The 23448-nt window shown below is 40.3% G+C and overlaps 1 protein-coding gene and 1 non-coding gene across 4 annotated transcripts; both read left to right on the top strand.

Annotated features, from left to right (window-relative positions):
• The first annotated feature begins 1202 nt into the window (after nucleotides 1-1202).
• Nucleotides 1203-22674, top strand: Zcchc8 (zinc finger CCHC-type containing 8). 3 transcript variants are annotated; one of them, XM_047561360.1, is made up of 14 exons: nucleotides 1203-1553; nucleotides 2813-2855; nucleotides 3894-3968; nucleotides 5494-5599; nucleotides 7245-7322; nucleotides 11913-12016; nucleotides 12133-12198; nucleotides 12765-12825; nucleotides 13285-13427; nucleotides 13709-13851; nucleotides 15391-15512; nucleotides 17105-17191; nucleotides 17444-17561; nucleotides 20695-22674. In XM_047561360.1, the coding sequence occupies exons 1-14, from the start codon at nucleotides 1355-1357 to the stop codon at nucleotides 21465-21467; spliced, it is 2118 nt and encodes a 705-aa protein (XP_047417316.1). In that variant the 5' UTR covers nucleotides 1203-1354; the 3' UTR covers nucleotides 21468-22674. The 3 variants fall into 3 exon arrangements, with proteins under 3 accessions (XP_047417316.1, XP_047417318.1, XP_047417317.1); XM_047561362.1 differs by lacking the exons at nucleotides 1203-1553; nucleotides 2813-2855; nucleotides 5494-5599; nucleotides 11913-12016; nucleotides 12133-12198; XM_047561361.1 differs by lacking the exons at nucleotides 1203-1553; nucleotides 2813-2855; nucleotides 3894-3968; nucleotides 11913-12016; nucleotides 12133-12198 and having other exon boundaries at nucleotides 5544-5599.
• Nucleotides 4418-4551, top strand: LOC124992017 (small nucleolar RNA SNORA9). The gene has a single exon (XR_007110027.1). It is a non-coding gene; the product is annotated as a small nucleolar RNA SNORA9 (small nucleolar RNA).
• Nucleotides 22675-23448: the final 774 nt, after the last annotated feature.

The following is a 23448-nucleotide window of genomic DNA, read 5'->3' as shown; positions in this document are numbered from 1 at the left end:
AGACTCAAAATTTATTGCTTCATGTTCAAATGTTCTACCCTTCAATCAAAATGAAAACTTGGTGCTCACAAACGCATCACCTGTTTAAAACTTTTAAATGATTTCCCAACTGGGGGGTAGAAAAAGGATCCTGTCCCATCCTCATGATGCTCCACTCAAAAGCCTAGCTAGGAGGCTTTTCATTAAATTCTCCATGTTCTCACCACCTCCTTTATGCTTTTAATCCAACAAATTTCAGTCAAAATCCCACTTCACTAATTTAGACTTTACTGAGGCTTTTTGTTTATCTCTCTATCTCTCTCTCATTGGCTTTGTATATTGTAGTAGGGACTGACCCACGGACGTCCTCGACCCTTGGATATTTTTTATTTTGAGACAAGGTCTCGCTAAATTGCTGAGACTGACTTTGAACTTGCAATACTCCTGAATTTACAATACTCCTGCCTCAGACTCCGGAGCCCCTGAGATTACAGGCGAGCTCCACTATGCCTAGCGTTCACATTGTGAAGAATATCCAGCTCCACTCAAGAACACAAACATCTGTAACTATGGAGGGGTCTGGATTGTAGGTGGTTGTGCTTTCTGTAGGCTTCATGAGAGTAGGGATTTATTTTGCTCACTCTTGCATCAAGTCCTAGAGGAGATTTGTCTAATTTTTTTGTAGTTGTCAATAGATCTTTTATTTGTTTATATGTGGTGCTGAGGATCGAACCCAGGGCCTCACACATACCAGGCAAGCGCTCTACCACCGAGCCACAACTCCAGACCCGTCTAATATGTTTTGAATGTATGTGTGATTAATCCAGAGAAACCACATGAGACCTCATTAAAAAAATATAAAATAGTCTAATAATCTAGCTAATTTTACATAAAGAAGGAAACAAGCCCAATAAACCAGTTTGTCTAAGGCTGGAGTTCTTTCTTCTCTTGTTGCTGTTTAGCATGTACACCAGAATCCGTCGGGCTCTGATTCTTGAGCCTTAAGTGCCAAACAACGCCAATCTATATTGTTTAACGCATTCTGATGCAGTCAGGATTCACATTTCAGAAAGGATCAATCCCAGTATGCAATGCAAACAATGAGTTAACAGTCGCTTAGGAACCACAAGTCCCGGCATGCCACGCTCCCCGGCGAGCTCGGAAGTGGATTTGGGCGGCGACGTTGCATTCTGGGAGCTGTAGTCTCTCAGGGCCAGCCCCGCCCCAGGTGCAGTTTCGGCTGCCGGCGTGTAGAGAAAACCCTACCCGCTGTCTCCGCGCGGCCCGGGCCTGGAGAGCGGTGCCGCCCTACAACCTTCGCTCCCAACCGCGGTGGCCCGCTCCGCCTCTTCTCGAATCTTTCCCACAACCCAAGATGGCGGCAGAGGTGGATTTTGGCGACCTAGAGCTGTTCGAGGCTTTCGATCCACCGGAGGAGTCGATTCCCAAGCCCGTTCACACCCGCTTCAAGGACGAAGACGGCGACCGGGAGGACGAGAGCGGGGTTGGCGACGCGGCGCTGCGGGAGCGGCTTCGGCAGTGCGAGGAGACCATTGAGCAGCTCCGCGCCGAGAATATCCTTCCGGCTGGCCGGGCCCTGTCACCGCGGGCGCGGGTCCGAGCGAGCGCGGGCGCGGCGGAAATTCCACTGTGGCCGGGATTCCAAGCCTTGGCTACCCCCGCGGGCGGGCGTTGCGCAAGCTGCCCGGGCCTCCGCGCAAACTTCCCTGTTGGGAACCCGTCTCCGGACGAGTCCATCCCTGCAGCCCCAACTGGGTTCCGTTTTTAGGGTGATTTTAGTCTGGTCCCCACCTCTATCCCTGATTGACATCATGATCCTATTTCACTCTTTGCAGACAAGCTCAAGTCGATGCAGTCTTAGTATATAGTATGTTAGGAGATACCGAAACTAAGCCCTTGGAGCGGCGTTTATGGCGGGGCCAAAGCTAGTGGTCCTAGGATGCAGAGTTGGGGCCTTAACGAATCGGATCGTGCAAAGAGAAATGGTTAATTGCTTGTTTAATCAAGATTGAGAATTATTTTTAGAGCTCTTCCACTTTGAGCTCGGTTGCATTTCATTGCTTTGGGAGAAACGTGCCAAATAAGTGTCCGTTTGGCTTTAGTTACATGATTACAAATTCTGGATTTGCTAGTGTGTTTTTTACATCATTCGAGTTTTAAAAACTATACATAGATAGTTTTGGTTCAGATAGTTTTAAAATTTGCAAGGAGACTTGAATATGGTAGGTATGTCAGCTTTTTAAAGTCTGATTTTTTTTTTTTTTTGCATGATACTACTTTCTTTTACGTTTTGTTATGAAAAATTCAAAATGTGGACATCCATAAATTTCATCCTAGATTTTTCAGTTGTTAACTGTTTATTACTCTGCATTTGCTTTCCCACATATCATGATGCCTTGCCTTAGATAATTTTCCTAATTGACTGTTTAAACTTGTGCCAGAGACACGTTGTTTGAATAACAGTTTAGATTTAGTCTGTTAGATTCTTTAACTTCAGGATTGTGTCTTAGAATATACAAAGGGATGGTAAATATTTTTGGCTTTAAAGCCAAATGCCTTGCCTGCAAACAGGTGCCTAGTAAGTGTGTCATCCTCAAAATATAACTTTCTGATGCCAAATGTGAGAGTGTTGATAGTTTGTTTTGTTTTGTTTTTTGGAGTGCTGGGGATCGAACCCAGGGCCTTGTGCTTACAAGGCAAGCACTCTACCGTCTGAGCTATCTCCCCAGCCCCTAGAGAGTGTTGATAGTTGAATTTTATGATCTGCATGATTCTGTTTAATGATGGTTAATATTCCTTAACAAGTAATAACATCAAGAACTTAAAAGAAAATTGAATATTCTAACTCGACCAAGGTATGACATCTTGAAATTACAACATAATTGTCCTTTATTATTTATCTGGGGATTCATTTATAATCACAGTTTTTTTCAAAAGGGTACAGGAGTTTTGTATCATTGTCATTTAACAAACTCTAAAGGAATCAGAATAGTAGTCCTTTATTAACTTCTGGGGATAAAATCTGAATTCTCCTAAGTACATAAAACTTTTAAACTGACTCACTAGGAGAAAGTATCATGAACCACAATCTAGAAAATTTTGACTAAATGTTCAGAAGAGGCAGGTTATCAACACAGCTATTCCTATTCAAAAAACATTCTGGGAAGTTAAAATTAAGTTTTATAATATTACTGTAGCTAAAGATTTATTTGTATAATTTAAATATGTTCATAGAAATGATTCAAGACACAACATTTTAGAAGAAGAAAAAGGAGGTTTTGGTGTTTTTTTTAAAGCAGCACTAGGGATAGAACCCAAGAGTACTATACCACTAAGTCACATTCCAGCCCTTTTGGGTTTTTTTGTTTGTTTGTTTTGTTTTTGTTTTTGTTTTTGAGACAGGGCCTTGATAAGTTGCTGAGGCTGTCTTTGAACCTGAGATCCTCCTGCCTCAGCCTCCTGAGCTGTTGGAATTACGGGCATACCCTGCCCTAGAAATATATTCTTTTAACCTGTTGATTTATCCTTTCCTTCCTCCCTTAATTTATAAAGAAAATAGCCCTTAGGGAAGAAAACTTTTTGGTTAAAAATTTAAAGATTGGACTGGGGATGATGTCCTAGGTTTGACCCTCAAAAGAAAAGATATGAAAGATTAACTGTGATTCTAACTTTTTAGTGAAACATTTTTTTAAAATGTCGCATAAGGGATACGTGTGTAAGACCATTAAAATAGATAAAATTGGTGAAAATCGAGATTTTTCTTGAGAAAACTGAAATTCTTAGTGGTTCTTGGTCCTATTTCATTTAGTAATTAAGAATTATTAATAACATATATACATATGTAAATTGTACTTTAATATTTTTCTAAGAATATATTTTAACTTCTGTTTTAGTGGAATATTGGTGAACAATACTAAGTTAGATGGACCTTTATTACAAATACTATTTATGAACAATGCTATTTCAAAGTAAGTAATTTTCTCTTCTCTAAATATGCATTAATGTCTTCTATAAGTATGCTGTTTTTGTTTGTATTTATATTAAATTTATTATTTTACTTAAAATGCTCCTAGAGTTAAAATGTTTGAAATAATGATTAAAAGCAAAGGCCATGGGAGTCACTGACCTGAATTTGAACCTGGACACATCTGTGAACCCAGGCAGGTCATGGAACCTTTCTGTGTCCTTTGTTTCCTCATTGGAAAATAATTTACTAATATTGTTTCCTCTTAGGTAACTAAAAGAGCACCTATAAGAGCCCAATAAATAGCTTCTAATAAGAATGAGCACCACCACTATCATAATAATAATAATGTTAGCCATTTCTCCCCCAGAATCAATAACTGGATTTTCCATCAGGTAACTGATCTTCAGTGCCTCCCACGTGGTATTTTTCTTTAATAGCAAAACTAGACCTGTGCAAGCCTTCCAGCATGCTGGAGTTTGGGTAACTCAGAGCATTCCCACAGTGCTTGCTAGAGTGTTCTGAAGTGGCTTGAGGCCTTGCCCTGTCACTTACTCAGAGCTGGGTCGTAGGCACTTCAGACAGTTGCTTGCCCTCTCCCAAATCATTTAATTCTGTCCTCCGTGCTGGTCATGGTAAAGAAGTAGGCCCATAACATCCTTCATCTCAGTGGAAGTAGAAGCCAAGGCTCTGAGTTGGGGAAAGAAGCTGGCTGATGAATGCAGTACCCGCAGGAAGGTGCTAGGCCGAGCTGGCCTTTGGCACAGTTGCCCCTCCAGATGAGAAACAGCATCTGCTTTAGCTCCTGACAGACTGTCTTACACTATTCCCCTGTCATCTTCCCTGCAGAAATCTTAAGATGGTAGAGCTAGAAAAGTCCTGAAAGATCACCTTTGTGAAAAGGAAGCCGAGTCTGAGACGGTGTGACTGCCCAATTGCAGTGTAACAAGAGTTAGGCTCCTTTGACATCTCCTCTATGGAATATTACAGAATATTTGATGAGTATAGTTCTTGACCTGGAGGGATAGAGAAAATAGTATATTTTTCCTGTAATGTATTTTGGTTTTATTAATTTTTTCCAGATTCATATTTACATGAGTGGTTTCTTATATGTGTATACAGAATTTCTGGAAAAACTGAATACATTATCTTTGTGTTGCAGAAATAGATGACTAGGAAAGAAGGGAGATTTTCATTATGTAATCCTTTTACTTCTTTGAATTTTGAACCACTTATGTGTGAGGTCTATTCAGAAGTTAAGCATATAGAATTTATAAATAAAATCCATCAATACACAACTGTTAAGTGTTTTTCTATGCCAAGTGCTATTGGGTTATCTAGTTAACTTGGCAACAATGTGTATTTTTCCTAGGGAGCAGGTTCCTGAGTGTTACAAAGAGTCAGTGATTTGATAAACCTCTGAAAAAACAACAAAATTAAGACATGACATCTTATAATAAATAATGCATAAGATTTCAATCTATTAAATGTTTTACTGTGGGTTCTCACCATTTTGTCCTCTTATACAGGCAATATCATCAAGAAATAGAGGAATTTGTTTCAAATTTAGTAAAAAGATTTGAGGAACAACAGAAAAATGATGTGGAAAAGACTTCTTTTAATCTTTTGCCCCAGGTATTTCAAATTTAAGAGACTTTAAGAAAAGTAGGTTTGTGTTTCACTGCCAGTTATTAGGCCATGGGGATCCTCTTGAACCCAAACCAAAGTGACTGTTAAGATTGCCTATTCAGGGCTGGGAAGATAGCTCAGTCGGTAGGGTGTTTGCCTTGTAAGCACAAGGCCCTGGGTTCGATCCCCAGCACCCCCCCCCCCAAAAAAAAAAAAAAAAAGATTGCCTATTCACCTTCCATCCTGCCACCAGCTTCCTTCTCCAGAGTCTGACCAAGGCAGCCACCTGGCTTGCTTTTGGATATGGCCCCTTGGCTCAGGGTGATCAAATTCAGATCTGACTACACCTAAAGGGTTATTTTTCTGTTTCCTAACTTGGATAAATGGTCTTGAGCAGCATGCTAATTTATCATCCTTAGTTTTTATATATCATACAGAATGTTTATTTGATTAATTGATCACTAGATTGTGGTACTAGGGTTTGAACCCAGGATACTTTACCACTCAGCTATATCCCCAGCCCTTTTAATTTTGTTATTTCGCGATAGGGGCTAGCTAAATTGCCCAGGCTGACCTTGAATTTGTGATCCTCCTGCCTCAGTCTCCCCGGTAGTTAGGAATACACGTTCATCACTACACCTGGCCCATAACGGTTTTTGTGTTTTTTTGTTTTTGTGATACTGGGCATTGAACGCAGTGGTGTTTTACCACTGAGCTACATTCCCCACACTTTTTATTTTTTATTTTGTGGTAGGGTCTTACTAAGTTGTTCAGGCTGGCCTAAGATCCTCCTGCTTCAGCCTCCCAAATTGCTAGAATTACAGGCATGAACAGCCACGCCTAGTTTCATATATAGTCGTTTTGTTGTGTTTTGTTTTATTAGTGTGGATTGAATCCAGGGCTGCTTTGTCACTAAGCTACATCCCCAGTTCTTTTCTTTTAATTTTGAAACAGGGTCTCACTAAGATGTCAAGACTGGCCTGCAACTTGCCATCTTCTGCCTCAGCTTCCTGAGGCACTGGGATTATAGGTGTGTGCCACCAGGCCTGGCTTCATATACAGTTTTTAAAGATAACATTTACCAATTAAAACTATGCTGTCTTTCTCCCCTGTGTTGGGGATTGAACCCAGAGCCTTATGCATGATAGGCAAGTACTCCACCACTGAACTATATCCCTGACCCTATTTAGAATATTTAAGAATTATAGGGCTAGGGATATAGCTCAGTTGGTAGAGTGCTTGCCTTGCAAGCACAAGGCCCTGGGTTCAATCCCCAGCACCGCAAAAAAAAAAAAAAAAGAATTATATAGTTGCTTAAGTCAGTGGGAGATATATTATCAGTATTGATAAAGTAATGTAAAACTGTATACTATGTCTGACTTGATGTATTGTTTTTCAAGATAAAGTCTGCCTTGCCACCTTACAGAAAGTTTCACAAGTTACATTGATTAACATAAATGTTTCAGAAGAAGCTCTTTTTCTTTTTTCTCCCCACTTGTGAAATTTCTTTCCTAAACATTCCTCACTTACCTCCTAACCTCTATTACCATGACAAATCCAAAATTTTATGAAACTTTAAGACGTGTATTTGACATTTAAAGTTGTTGAAAATTGGTTACTGCCTTGTAATACATGTTTCTGCTTGTCCTAGCCATCTAGTATTGTGTTAGAAGAGGACCATAAGACTGAAGAATCCTGTGCCATTAAAAACAACAAGGAAGCTTTTAGTGTAAGTTTCAGTTTTTTAGTTCTGCAAGATATATGTTTCCTATCCTGTTAACTGGGTGTCACTGAAATGATAAATTGGTAGAATCATAGGTCTTCATATGATCACAGCATTATTTTGTTACAAAAATAGTGTAGAATTCGACCTCTAAATATTGTTGTTTGCCTTTTTTTTTTTTTTAGAAGTTGATAAACCTTTATTTTATTCATTTAGTTACATGTGGTACTGAGACTCAAACCCAGTGCCTCACATATGCTAGGCAAGCACTCTACCACTGAGCCACAACCCCAGCCTTGTTTGCCTTTTAATAACTACTGTTTTGTGACCTGGAGGCACAATAAACACATTTTAGAGGACATTGTTTTTGTCCTAACCAACCTCTCCATATATTTTCAAGGACTAAGATGTAGGAAACACGCCTATTGAATTTATAGAGAAATGAAACAGAGAGAGATGGATAGCTAATATAGCAAATCGCAGAGTTGAAATTTAAAATGTTGACAGATTCAACTAGTGGGTGAAAATAGAAGCTTAACAGGGGTGACCTACATTAAGGCCTTTCAGTACCTATGTAAAATTCTATAGTGTCAATATAATATAGTGGTATGACTTTGCAGCTTCTGGTATTTTAAAAAAGTTGACTGGGATTGTGGCTCAGCCAGTGGAGTGCTTAGCTAGCACATGCGAAGCACTGGGTTTGATCCTCAGCACCACATAAAAATAAATAAAATATGTGTCCAACTTAAAAGAAAAAATTTTTTTAAACTTAAAAAAAAAATCTAGGGGCTGGGGAGATAGCTCAGTTGGTAGAGGGCTTACCTTGTAAGCACAAGGCCCTGGGTTTGATCCCCAGCACCAAAAAAAAAAAAATCTAGTCCTTAATTCTATTAAAAGAAGACTAGTTTTTCATGTTTATGGAATATTACCCTTCATTAACGTGCCACAGTATTAAAGACAGGGGTCAGCTGTGAAGATGAAGAGCCCAAGCCTTATTGAAAAGATTTACAAGGAATATCACAGCTCTACCAACAGAATGAAGGTTGTTATAGATCACTCTTTGTAGTGCCAAGTGAAAGAATTAGAATCAGTGATTTAGTTGAGCAGAGGAGCTTCAGTTCAGCTTAGAAAGTCATACTCGGAGTATTGCTCATTGGTCGCTACATAAGGCCCTGCGTTCAATCTCCAGTGCCAGAAAAAAAGTGAATTCTGCCACATCTGTAATCCCAGATGCTCGGGGAGCTTAGGCAGGAAAAGCATGAGTTCCAGGGCAGCCTGGATAATTTAGAAAATTCTGTCTCAAAATAAAAAAAACAGTAAAAGGGTCAGGGATGTACCTCAGTGTGGGTTCAATTCCCAGTACCAAGAAAGGAAAAAAAAAAAGAATGCCACCCACAGGCCAAAGCTGGAGCTCAGTGATAGAATATTTCATGAGTGTCAGGCACTGAGTTTAAGCCCCCACTCGAAATTTTTTTTTTTTTTTTTTTTTTGTGGTGCTGGGGATTTGAACCCAGGGCCTTGTGCTTATAAGGCAAGCACTCTACAACTGAGCTATATCCCCAGCCCCTCGAAATTTTTAAAAAATTAAATTCCCATGTTCTTGGAGTCAAATAAAGAATAGAATGTTATAAGAAAACTCTAAAGAAAGATTTCTGAACTAGACTGGTTAACTTTTCATTTCCCTTCCAACTTTAAGGTTCTGGGATTTAAAGTAACATTCTAGAAACTGGGAATTTTGTGTATTTATTAATTTAGTCCTTTAAAAAACAGCAAGAAATGTTTCCTGAATGCTGCTTGGTGCCAGGAATTGTTCTAGGGTCCAGGGTCACAGCAGTAGAAAAAAGAGGGAAAGTCCTGGCTCTCACTGAATTAAATTCTAGTGAAAGAAAGCAAGGCTCTCAAGAAAAATCAAACAGGGCAAAGAGTGAGAGACTGTGGGGTAGGTGGTTTGTATGAGTAGTTGGTGACCGCCTCTCTGAGTCAAGACCTGGAGGAGGTGAAGGAGTGGGGCTGAAGCTGCAGTTTGATTAAAAATACGTCAGACATAGACTGGGATTGTGGCTCAGTGGTAGAGCACTCACCTAGCATGAGTGAAGTCCTGGGTTTGATCTTAGCACCACATAAAAGTTTAAAAGAAAAATAAAGAAAATCAAAAACAGTATGTCAGACAGTTGGAGAATTAAGGGGAAGCCCAGAGGCAGAAACCAACACTCAACACTCAATACTGTGTCCCAGATGTTGATATGAGTTATGAGCTTATTACAGGTGTTATTCATGAAGGTTGTTATTATTTGAGCGAACCAGACATTGAATCCAGCCCTTTGGACTCCAAAGCATGTGATCAGATTTTTTTTTTTTTTTTTTTTTTTTGGCGCCTGGGTTAAACCCAGGGGTGCTTAACCACTGAGCCACATCTTCAGCCCTTTTTGTATTTTATTTAGAGACAGGGTCTCACTAAGTTGCTCAGGTCCTTCCTAAATTGCTTAGACTGCCTTTGAACTTCCATCCTCCTGCCTCAGCCTCCCAAGTTGGGATTATAGGTGTACGCCACCAGAATCTTTATATATTGTCTTATAGGCTGTAGTGAGGACTTTGGGTTTTACTCTGAATAAGATGAGAAACCATCAAGAGTTTTAAGTACAAATGTGATATACCATGACTTGAATTTTAAAAGATCTGGGTGCTGTATGGAAAATAATTGGTAGCTGTTTATATGTAGAAACTGAAAACCAGTCACGGAGCTATTGTGTTAATCTCAGGTGAGGGAAAATGGTGGTTGAGGCCAGAGTGATAGAGATGGTGATGGTGTACGGTTAGAACCTGGATATACCTGGAAAGTAGAGCTGATCAACTGGCTGTAGAATATGAGACCAAGAGAATAGTCAGAATGACTCGGGTCTTTGGTCTGAGCAGCTGGATAGAGAAGAGTGGAAGAGAGAAGCAGGTTTGGAAGGAGTTGAGAATCCAGTATAGTTTAAATAGGTGAGTTTGAGAAGCCACGTACATGTCCAGGGAGAGCTGTCAAGTTGTCTCTTACATGTACAACATTGACAGAAAAGATCAGGGAATTGTCAGGATATAAATTATATCTCATACCCTGGGTTGGGATGAGTTACCTAGGGCATGACAATAGAAAAGAAGACCAAGGACTGATCATTTGGCTCTCCAACATGTAGAAGGTGGAGAGGGGAATCTAGCAAAGACCCCGACTTGGTCAGCAAGGTAGGAAGAGAGCTAAGAATATGGTGTCCTAGAAACCAAGGGAGGAAAATGTTTCTGAGAGGAAGAAATCAGCTGTGCCAACTCTTTTTTTTTTTTTTTTTTAGGGGCTGGGGTTGTGGCTCAGTGGTATAGCATTTGCCTAGCATATGGGAGGCACTGTTTGGTTCAATATTTGGATGGACCTGTATTTTATTCATTTATTTATATGCAGTGCTGAGGATGGAACCCAGTGCCTCACACATGCTAGGCAAGCACTCTACCACTGAGCCACAATCCCAGCACCTGTGCCAATTCTTGCTAATAGGTTTAGGTGAAGACTGACAGCTGTGAGCTGAATTTGCTGGAGGTCCTTACAAGAGCTCTTTTGTCAAGTAGCATAATGCAGTGATAGAAACAGAACGTTACTGAAAATGTTTTAAGAGAGAATGGCAGTGTCATTGCAAAAATATATATATTCTAGATAAAAGAAATGAAGAACTTACATCTAAATGCAAAATATGAGTCTTAATCAAATCCTGGCTTGTGGGGGGACAAAAAAATACAAAACTATAAGTCCTTTTGAGAACAGTTGGGGAAAACAATACGTATTAGATATAGATGGCACTAGGGAGTTGGTTTTCTTAGGTGTTAGTATTGGAGTTTGTAGGAAAACATTCTTACTCTTAGAATAAGAAAGAGTTTGTACTAAAAATATTTAGGGGGCTGGGATTGTGGCTAGTGGTAGAGCACTTGCCTAGCATGTGTGAGGCACTGGGTTCGATCCTCAGCACCACATAAAATAAAAAAATAAATAAATAAAAGTATTGTGTCACCTACAACTACAAAAAAAATTTTAAAAAAGGAAGTATTTAGGGATGAAATTTCATCATGTCTGCAACTTTCAGATGACTGAATTAATATGTGTGTGTGTGTGTGTGTAAAGAGAGACGTGCACAGAAAAATGTCAGACTATTAACAATTATTGAATCTCAGTGAAGGGTACAGGAGTATTCATGGTACTGTTTTTTTCAACTTGTCTGAATGAAATTTCTTCAAAAACTTGGAGGGGCAAGAAAAGAATGGGAACAAAAGAAAAGGAAACAATAAATAACAGGGGCTGAAGAGTCTTGGGTTATTGGAGGAACATATGAGAGTCAAGATTCTTATTTTTTGTTTAAGAGAGTGTAGTTGATAGTAATGATCTAATACAGAGGAAGAAGTCAGATGTAGCTTTTACTTACACATCAAAATCTGGCTCTTTTAACTAGGGAGTTATTTCTAATAATTTTATCCAAAAATAAATTGTTAAAAACAGGTAATCATAGTCTTACATAATTTAATGTCTTTTTTTTTTTCCTGCTTAAATAGCAATATTTTTTGACTTGTCTTCTGCAGGTTGTAGGAAGTGTCCTGTATTTTACTAATTTTTGCCTTGATAAATTGGGGCAACCGCTACTAAATGAAAACCCTCAGCTTACCGAAGGATGGGAAATACCCAAGTATCCTACATAGTGAATGAAGATCTTTTATGCATCTTGCCACTAAGTTCACCTTTAAAAAAGTTTACCAAATTTTACAGACTATGATAACTATTCCTTAATAAAATTCACTAAAGGTACCAGCAAGTCTTCAGCCACATTGTTTCTCTAGAAGGGCAAGAAATACAAGTAAAGGCAAAAAGGTTTGTGTGGGGAGTTGTTTTGTTTTATTCTTTTTGTTTTTTTAATACAAAAAGCATAAACTCTTTTAGCTTGAAAAGTTAATATTCTTTATTGCTGGTTTACTATAAAGAAAATTACAGATTCAGCTAGAATTCCAATATGTAGACATAGTAAACGTTAAAATTGATCATTTGTTTCTTGGAATTCATTGGTTCACACATAATGTGCCTTGGGAGGGTGGAAAGAAGTAATTGTTGGTGTCAATGTGACCGCAGTCTTAGAACCATTTGCCTTCTTTCCATGGTGCCTAAAGGAAACATGATGATCGCTTTGACTCAGTTCTTCTGTTATTAACTACTGAAAAACTCGGACGAGGTAATAGATGAGTCAGGAACAGAACGGTTCTTGGTTAAAAGACTGCGCAGTGCTGTTGGTTTAAATCACTGAGTACGGGAGATCCAGCGTGCTCGTTAGTGCTGTCGTCCACTTGCTTTTCTGTCCCTGATACACTTTGCTGTCATCTAGAATTTTATTGATTTGCTTTTATCTTTTTATTTATGAAAACTTTTTTTTTTTGACCAAATAGGCCAAAGCCTCACTGTTTCAATTGTGGTTCTGAAGAACATCAAATGAAAGATTGCCCAATGGTAAATTTCTCTCATATAAAAAAATGTTGTTGAACCAGAGCTTGCTGATGTATTTTAACATTTACGGCATAGTGTGGTGTGAAGAAACTTCCTACATTACTTTCCTCTTCTTTAACCTGAAATCTTTTCAAATCTGTTTTTATAGTTTAAGATATTACATTTTTTAAAAAATAATTTATTATAATAAATCTATTTGATATTAATAAATGAAATGTCATGAGAGTTAACTTTTAGACAGCTTATTCTTAAAAACTTGATTTTATGTTCTGATAATACTGAGGTAATAAATGATTGCTTCTCTTTGCTTACTTTTCAGAAATATCCACCCTCTTTTAGACTTGTTTTATACATTGAAACTAAAACTATCTGTTTTACTTTATCTTAAAAAAATCTGATTATTTAATTTCTGAAATGTTTCTAACTTGCTTGATACCATTCTTCTCAAACATTATGATTTAGCCCCGAAATGCTGCTCGAATAAATGAAAAGAGAAAAGAATATATGGATGCCTGTGGGGAGGCAAACAATCAGAGTTTTCAGCAGCGATACCATGCAGAAGAAGTAGAAGAAAGATTTGGGAGATTCAAGCCAGGAGTTATTAGGTACTAATGTCATTTTACCATAGATGTCATTTTTACTTCCTTAGTATTCAGAACATTCTATGCCTCTTCAGGAAAATTTTCAGAATGCAAGTGCCCTAGCAAGGTCTGTGGAACAATACATCAATTCATTCAAAAACAGTTAAATAATGTTAACTATGTGCTTATTAGGCACCATGCTCCACACTGTGTAATATAAGAAAATGTTTTAAAACTTTTAGAACTTTGTATGTTTTCATGCAAGCAAGAATTCAGTATTGTTTCCTTTTTTTATTTTTACTTAGTGAGGAACTTCAAGATGCACTAGGTGTGACAGACAAGAGTCTTCCCCCTTTTATCTATCGAATGCGCCAGCTGGGATACCCACCAGGGTGGCTCAAAGAAGCTGAATTGGAGAATTCAGGGCTTGCTCTCTACGATGGAAAAGGTATGGTATGTTAGGTTAGATAAGTCAGCTTATTTTGTTTTTTTATGGTACTGGACTGGACCCAGGCCTTGCGCATGTTAGGCAAGCACTGTCCCACTGAGCTACATCCCCAACTCTTTTTGTTTTTATTTTTGTTTGTATTTTTTATTTAACTAATTTATTTATTTTGGTACAAGGGATTGAACCAGGGGTACTTAACCACTGAGCCAGATCCTCAGCCCATTTTTATATTTTATTTAGAGACAGGGACTCTCTAAGTTGATTTAGGTCCTTGCTAAATTGCAGAGGCTGACTTTGAATTCTCAATCCTCCTGCCTTAGCCTCCTGAGCCACTGGGGTTACAGGTGACACCCAGCCTATGTTTATATTTTGAGACAGGATCTCATTAAGTGGCCCAAGCTGACCTCCAACTTGTGATCCTCCTACCTGAGCCTCCCATATAGCTGGGGTTATAGGTATGCACCACCATGCCTGGTCTATCATATTTTTTAGATAATCCAGCACACATTAAATAGACCAGCCATTGCTCTCACATTTTGTTGTGATTCTTTAATTTTAAAAAACCAGCCAGGTTCTGTGGCTGAAATTTCAGGTACCCAGTAGGCTGAGGCAGCAAGATTATAAGTCCAAGACCAGCCTAGGCAACTTTGCGAGACTTTGTCACAAAAATTATTTAAAAAGGGCTGGAGTGGTAGCTCAATGGTAAAATACCCCTGAGTTCAGTCCCCATTACTGGAGTAGGTGGGGATTAAAAGGGCTGGAGAATGATGAAAATAACAAAAATAAAGGGAAGTTTCTCCTTATAAATTACTTGGTAGCCTTGGGTAGACAGTACAGGAAAGCAAAATAAATGCTTGATTTATTTAGTAGTTTTCAAAATTGAAATGGCTTACAAATATTCTCCAAAGATGACTCTTATCTGTAAAGTGTTTTAATAAAATATACCTCTGAGGATTCTTATAAAGGTCAACTGAGTTGCCAGGTACAGTGTGGCACAACTGTCATCACAGTGACTTAGGAGGCAGAGTCAGGAGGATCTCAGGTTCCAGGTCTCCCAACTTGGGGAGACCCTGTTTAAACATAAAGAATAAAAAAGATTAGGGATGTAACTCAGTAGAAGAGTGCCCCAGTACCTGCCCCTCGCAAAAAAGAAAATTAAGTGAGGTGATATTTCTAAACCACTTAAAGCACTACCTGGAAATTAAATATCATCTGGCATATAGTAGACACTATGTAAGTCTTTATTAAATGAAAAACGTTGGAATAGAGCATTCGTGAAATCATGAGGTCAATGCAAAATGGACTTTTAAGCAACCCGTAGAAAAAAGTTTGTAAGATTTTACTTATTTCTTTTTATCAAAGTAATATATCCACGTGGCTTAAAAATTGTATTCTAGTGGTTCAGAAAAATTCTAATTAAAGTTAATTCCCAGACTAATTCTTTGGTAGTGAAAAGAAACACTTTCTAGGTATACTTCTGGTATAGCGAGGGACATATGAGCACCTGGCAGTGTTAACCCTTTTGATGGTCTGTAACAGATGATGCTGATGGAGAATCAGAAGTTGGAGAAGTACAACAGAATAAAAGTGTCACTTATGATCTCTCAAAATTGGTAAACTATCCAGGTTTTAACATATCTACTCCCAGAGGAATTCCAGATGTAAGTATATTGTTATATTTTGGAATGTGACATGATTATGTAACAGATTGTTCACAGTATTAAATATAAGCTGACCATGTGGCACTCACTTGTAATCCCAGCTGACTGAGCATTCAAACCCAGCCTGGGCAACATAGCAGGGCCCCTTCTGAAAAAATAAAGAGGCTAGGGGTGGTAGCACATGCCTGCAATCCCAGAGACCTGGGAGGCGTAGGGATGCACCACTGTACCCAGCCTGTCTGTTGTTTTTTGTTTTGTTTTGTTTTGTTACTGTTGCTGTTTTCTCTCTCTTTCTTCTTGTTTTTTTGTTTTTTTGTTTGGTATTACTGGGGATTGAACACAGGGCCTTGCACATGCTAGACAAGTGCTCTACAACTCAGCCAGATTCCCAACCCCCTCCCTTTATTTATTTATTTTTTTGAAATGGTCTCAGTACTCACCTAGGCTAGCCTCAAATTTGCAATCCTCTTGCTTTAGCCTCCAGACTAGTCGGGATCACAGGTGTGCACCACCATACCTAGCAGCCCTTTTGTATCTTTTTCTTTTTTACCACATGGCAAAATTTCTCAATTCCACATATGAATGTTTTCTCATACTCTTGTTCAACTTTCATCTTGGGTTTCAAGATTCAACAGTTTAAGCTGGGACTGTAGCTCAGTGGTAGAGTGCTTGCCTCACATGTGTGAGGCACTGGGTTCAATCCTCAGCACCACATTTATAAACACATAAAAAGATATTGTGTTCATTTTACAACTAAGAAATATTTTTTTAAAAAGTTTCAACAATTATCTATTATGGTGGTGGTGTTTTAATAAAATCTGCATTCCTAGTGTTCTTGGGAACTAGGCGGTAGGGAAGAGGCTAAAGATCTGAAATCAGAGTCTAGTGAATAGATATAAATGAAGAACTTACACAGGACAGTATAATTCATTAAAGGTTAAATTGTATGATGCAAACCTTCATTGCTTCTGGAAGTGGGTCCAAATACTAGTCTGTCAGAATTCCTGGTGCTCAGTACCAGTGCATATCCACGAGTCTACCTTTAGACTTAACTGACTCAGACCCTCAAGTTTATGTTTTGCAAGAGCACAAAGTGATTCTAAAAAAGAACAACTGGTGAATGTGCAATTGGAGTTGAGAGAGACAGGAACCACGTTGAACCTTAATGAACAGTACTGTGCTCTATTTGGAAAGGAAAAGAACAGAAGATTGAAAACTTGGTATAAGTACATTAGGAGAAAGGAGCAGTGATCTGTCCTGTTGCTGGTGCAGTACGTAGAGGGGGGGAAAACAAGGACCAGGAGGCCTCGGGAGGTGCTCTATAATGCTGCCTGCAGGCTGCCCCAAGTAGGTAGAACCCTTTCAGGCCAAGCAATTATGTCAGACAGTCTTTCAGTCTTCAGTCCTGATCATCTTACAGGCAGGTTTTATTCTTCCTTTTACTTGACACACTTATTTTCCTTAATTCCAATAAAGCAAGAGTCACACGAAAAGCAGAAATGTAATTTGAGATCTTCACTTTACTTCCTTGGAGCAAAATGACAAAAGATGGCATTTTCCAAATATATTTTTTCCTTCTGTTTTCATATTAGGAATGGAGGATGTTTGGTTCCATACCAATGCAGGCGTGTCAGCAGAAGGATGTGTTTGCCAGTTACCTTACTTCTAACTTCCAAGCGGTAAATAGATTTTAAGGGTTCGGTCTATAAACATTTATGGCACATAGCTGTGAGATTTATAACTCATTAGTGTTTTATTGCATTATCGTGTTTGTATCTAAAACTCCGTCATCTAAGGAATCAAAAGGAAAATAGCTGGATTCACCAGTGACCTAGGCATGGCTCCAGACTGGTTTTCTGCAGCATATTTAAGTACAGGTTGGTGTTTAAGGTCCGCTCACCGCATCTCCCTGTTCGGTGTTGCTCCTTTAGCCGAGTGCAAGGTCGGGCAGCAAGCGGTCCTCCTCTCAGTCCAGCCCTGGTAGTCCAAAGAAGCAGAGGAAGGAGAGCAGCTCTGCAGCTTCTCCCGCCGACATGGAGCTCGACTCGGGTAGGTCTCGTTCTATGGTTTTGGTTTCAGTGAGTAGGCATGACGAGTCCATGCGCCAGAGTCCAGAAGAAGGGTAGCATTCCTTTGTTAGAGACCAGAGCATCACACTGTCACTGAACCTGAAATAGAAGCCACACTCGGTGCAGGAACCAAGTGGGCCAGCTACCCAAGTCCCCGAATTTGACAGACTTACACACCCAGCAGGGCAGCAGCTAGTCCGCCCCTCTGATCAGGGCAGCACTCTGGGACAAGCAGTGGAAGGCTTGCCTGACCTTGCCGTCTGACCATTTGTTCTCTTAACCCATGGGACCTGTGGGCCACCAGAATTGTGACAGTTCTTTTGAACAGATCAGTGGCAGCTCAGGACAGTTCTCCCGTCTTTTGGAGCCTGTCTTCCCACAGTACCAACCACTGCTTCTCTGTATTTCCACCTGGAACTTCCGATTACTAGTTTGGATTTTCCCCCCAGAAAGCTCTGGAGTAGATCCAGACTTTGTGTTGATTTAAATAAACTCCAAGCTCACACTGAACCCAAGACTGAAAATCACTCTGGTTTCAAAATAGGCCTAGCTACTTTTTTTCTTTTCTTTTTTTCTTTTTTTTTTTTTTTTAATTAGGGACTGAATCCAAGGACCGTATGCCACTGAGCTATGTACCCCAGCCCTTTTTATTTTTTATTTTGGAACAGGGTCTCACTAAGTTGCCCAGACACACCTCAAGCATGCGATTCTCCTGCCTCAGCCTTCTGAGTCACTGAGATTATAAGCATGTGCCCTGGGTCCAGCAGCACTTAACTACTTTTGTCCTATATAGCATGTCAGATGTTCTGAAGTGAGACGAAGTGACAACATTAAGATAACATACATAGGGCTGGGGAGATAGCTCAGCTGGTAGAGTGCTTGCCTCGCAAACACAAGGCCCTGAGTTCGATTCCCAATACCGCAAAAAAAAAAAAAAAGATAACATACATAAAGATACTACAATAATTGAAGGGGGTGTAGCCCAATGGTAGAGTGAATGCTTACTATACAAGGCCCTGGGTGTGATTCCAGCCCTGTATTTAAAATTAAAAAAAATTTAAAAAGCACTCTAATAATAAGATTCCAGCAACATACCTCACCTCAAACTTGAATGTGAACCCTCCTCTCTTGTTTTCAGACTCCCAAGGGGAATTTAAAAGTCACAGACTAAATCCCCTTAAAATTCAAAGGAATTAAAGTCCAAAATTGAATTATGTTGCACAAGTGACTTCAGAAGTTCCTAATCAAAGCTGCCAAATTATTTCCCCATTTTTTATTCTGCATAGTCTCAGCCACAGGGATTCTGAATAACTGGATGTCTGGTTAGAGTTCACAACCTGGGCTTGTAGCACCTGCAGCCTTATTTTAATATCTTCATACTCTCTCTTTCTCTCTCTCTCTCTCTCTCTCTCTCTCTCTCTCTGTGTGTCACAATGTCACAATCCTGGCAAATTGAACCACTGAGCTATATACCCAGCCCTTGCTGTTTTGGGTTTTTTTGGTTTTTTGGTACCAGAAATTGATTGAACCCAGGGGCACTTTACCACTGAACCACATCCCCAGCCCTTTTTTTATTATTTATTCAGAGACAGGGTCTTGCTGAGTTGCCTAGGGCCTTGCTAAGTTGTGAGGCTGGCTTTGAATTCACAATCCTATCTCAGCCTCCCAATCTGCTGGGATTACAAGCATATGCTACTGCACCCAGGTCCAGCCCCAGCCCTTGTTTTGAGAAAGGATTTTACTAAATTTCCCAGGCTGACCTTGAACTCACTACCCTCCTACTTCAGCCTCCTAAACAGTTGGGATCACAGGTGTGCGCTATTGCACCTACCCCAGTCTCATTGTTAACAAGACCAAAAAGGGTTAATAGGGAACAGAATTATCACAGCCTTTGCCACATACCCCTGACATTTTGACAGTTTTGTAATTTCCCAGACCCCTAAAGCAGTTGTCCCAGACAGTGTATTCTCAGAGCCCAGTGTTACAAAGACCATAGCCAGCATCCAGTGTTTTCTCATTGAGGGTAGAAATGGTGTTTTTGGTCTCAAGTATGCTAGTTTCTCAGTGCCAGTTATCTGTTCCCACTGCCTGGGAACTTTGCAGTCGGAGTGAATTTTGGTCTTATGCATTTATAATACAGTGGGAGAAAGCCACTTGTGCTCAGGGAGGTACAAAGCTGTCTGTGCTTGTTGAATCAATTGAGACACAATTACCATTTTTCAAAAGTTTGGGAATTTAAGGCACCCCTGTCTTCAGGTGCACACACACATAGTTGGGCACTTCCTCTATATCTTGTACTTCTGGGGGAAGTTTCTCTCTCTGTCTCTCACTCCCTCTCCCCCTCTCCCCTTTCCCTCTCTCTTTCCCTCCCTTCGTTGCTCTTTCTCTATCCCTTTCCCTCTCCCCTCTTCTAGCAGCCTGCGCCCTGTCGTGGGCAGGACTCCTGGTACAAAGGCCAGACCTACAGGTGGCAATGCAGCACCTCCACCTTCCTCACTTCCTTGGCTCAGTCCAGAAAGGAATGTGGGCAATAGATCTGGCACTTGTCAGAATAGTGCTGATTCAGGTGGAACTTCATTAGAACCCTTCCAGAACAAAGATCGTCCACCCACTGGTGCTCCGGAGGTCTGATGTGTTGTTGGGCACAGTGGTGCACACCTGTGATTTTTATGGTGATTCGGGAGCCTCGGGGGAGGAGGATTGTGAGTCTTAAGACCAGTCCAGGCAACTTCGTGAGACCCGTTAAGGGCTGGGACGCAGCTCAGGGGTGGAGCACTTGTCTGGCATGCTCACGGCCTTGGGCTCAACACAGTACCACCAAAAAATGCCCGTTTCTTCTGTCTGAAACCATGTCCACAGCATGGGAATGCCTCTCGCAGGGGTTTGACTCCAGCCGCTAGCACCAAGAAACCTTGACAGCTCCCACTGTGGACACTCTTCCCCGGGACTTTGAGGACAGGTCGTGGTCATGGCATCTAAGAATCCAGTCTTCCCCCTCAAGGCCGTTCTTTTTGGCCATCGAATCTCTGGATACCCCCAAGTTCGAATAATGAATTTTTGCAAAACCAAATGCCGCACATCTTATGAAATCGCTCTTCACTTTCTCATTTCAGACGTGGAGGTGCCGCCGGGCTCTCAGAGCAGCGAGGCCTTTCAGTTTCAGCCGCCGCTGCCCCCGGGCACCCCTCCGCCGCTGCCCCGGGGAACTCCTCCGCCCCTCTTCACTCCTCCGCTCCCCAGGGGCACCCCGCCACTGACTCCCAGTGACTCTCCCCAGCCCCGGAGCGCGGCCGTGGACGAGGACGCGCTGACTCTGGAAGAGCTTGAAGAACAGCAGAGGCGCATCTGGGCGGCTCTCGAGCAGGCCGAGAGCGCCAACAGCGACTCCGACCTTCCGGTGGACACACCTTTAACAGGAAACTCCGTGGCTTCGTCGCCTTGCCCGAATGATCTCGACCTTCCTGTCCCAGAGGGGAAGACAGCCGAAAAGCCAGTGCTGGAGGAGCCTGAGGAACCAGACGCCGGCGCGAAGATCGCGGAGGTCGAACCTCCCTCGAGTCCGGCTTCTGAGGCCACAGTGCTTGGTCCGAACGAAGAGGAAGAGTCTGCAGAGGTGAACTCCCAGGGTGCTCTTCTTGACAATGGCGATGTTGTGTCAGACTGTGACATCAGGAACGGAGGCAGCCAGAAGCCCCTTCAGGTGGACACCAGTTCAACAGCCTCTAAAATTCACAGCCCTATCCCTGACATGAGCAAGTTTGCAACTGGAATAACACCTTTTGAATTTGAGAATATGGCGGAATCTACTGGAATGTACCTCAGGATAAGAAACTTGTTAAAGAACTCTCCCCGAAACCAGCAGAAAAACAAAAAAGCTTCTGAGTAACTGCTTGTCGTGGTACCAAGAGCTATTTAATTATTCAACTGTATGTTCTGTTGATGCATACCAAGTGGATGGATAAAAATTGTTTTCCTGTTTGTCCCTCCCCTGTTTAAAAATCTATCCAAGGTTGAATTGTGGTCTCAAGTCAAGCCTATTTTAAAAAATGGAAAGACTGGGCTCACTAATTTGCAGTATTTTATTCTCACCAACAAAAACCCATAGGGGGAATGTACATAGGAGCTGGTTCAGAGATAGTTTGTTAAGGTTTATACTATTTTTGGATTGTGAGTGTCCGTCAAGAGTGGTGTTTTTTATCTGTCTTTTGTACATTGTTTTCCCTTTCTACATTTTGCTAATTATCCTGTGTATATAAGTTTAATATATCACTTTTTAAAAAGAAAAGAATTCTAACCATTTTAAATTCATATTTCAACTCTGACAACCAAATGAGAAAAATCAGGGATGAGCAGCTTTATCCCATTTGGGGTATTTTTGTAAGATTTACGTGTATCAATTTTAATAACACTTTTGCTTTTTTGTACCTTCATTCTTCATATAAGCTTACTATACAGTTATGTTCCCCTTTGTGTACAGAGGTTTAATAAATTAGTTTTCATATACATAATCTAAGACTTTGATATAAAAAAGTGATTCACAGCTAAATTATTAGCCTTTAAATCTGGAAGAAAATTTTGTGGTTGCAAAAATTAGAGATAGCAAAGGAAACAAGAAATTGCAAGCTTGGGTGCTTTCAGAGGATTTCCGCCTTACCTGTAGAAAGAGCAGAATCTCCTAAAGTAGCTATTTTGAAAAAATGAAAGGAGGGCAGCTAACCCTTCGTACAAAAATAATATTCTGGATTTGAACCCTAACGTATTACTTAAAAATTAAACAGTAGATATAAATTAGTTGCTTTTGCATGTCAGATATAGAAGATGGAGCTGAAAATATGATTTCCTTCTTTATGTGAAATGCTGTTACATGTTTACACTTGGTCAAGTCCAGGAACTTAAACGATCTTGAATGATTAGTCTCAGGTAGTCCCAGGCCAACGGAGGGAGCAAAATAGAACCATTCTGGATTTTTCATTTTTGAGAACTTGAATGATTATATTTACTGCTCTATAAACAATAAAGAAAAGGAAAATTACATAAAAGGACAAATTAATTTTAAGGCCCTCGTTTTAAAATAAAATGTTAAATACTTTTGACTTTTTTTTTCCTCTGAGTTTAAATACATAATAAAGGTAATCTTTCACAGTAGTTAATATAGAGTTTCCTCAACATTTGTGTCAGGCAAATACACCATAGGGAGGCCCAGAGAGGTTAAAGGGACTTGTGAATTTTAAGATATGGTTCTTAAAAGACCAACCTTCAACTAAAGATTCGATTGTACCCTAAATCTTAGAAGTAGTTGTTTAAATACCCCCTTTAAATATTGCATTGGTAAAGTCCTCTGTGAATACCAGAGATAGCAATTATCTCTTTAGCATATGCCAGGTATTGTGTTTTAAGGTATTTTTGTGCATTATCCCATGTTCACACTTGCTATATTAGGTGGGCACTATTAACTTCATTTTGTTTAGAGGGAAGCACCTAAGATAGAGCTGGTAAGCAACCCCCACACCCAGACTTGACCACTGTACTGCCTCCCTGTCAAAAGCTCTATAAAAACATTGCTTTCTCAAAAAGTGTCTCCTTTTTCATTTCTTCAATTACTTGTTGAGGGCACACTTGTATTAAGTGTTCAGTGTGCTTTACAGCAATAAAAGAAGTGATAGAAACTGCCTTTCAGAATTACACCCTTGGTCGGGGAAACACGTGGTTCTCTCTTGGATCCTAGACAGCACCAGTGGACATGTGAAGGGGGCAAGTTGCAGGGCTGTCTGGGGATGACAGGAGAATGACCGAGAGGGGACTGCTTTCAAATTCCCAAGACCAGTGACTCACATTCATTTGGATTTGAAGACTTACGCAAAGATAAC

This window comes from Sciurus carolinensis, chromosome 8, assembly GCF_902686445.1.
Source record: "Sciurus carolinensis chromosome 8, mSciCar1.2, whole genome shotgun sequence".
Taxonomy (NCBI): domain Eukaryota; kingdom Metazoa; phylum Chordata; class Mammalia; order Rodentia; family Sciuridae; genus Sciurus; species Sciurus carolinensis.
The sequence above is the reverse complement of the archived record's forward strand: the minus strand, read 5'-3'. Positions and strand labels throughout refer to the sequence as shown.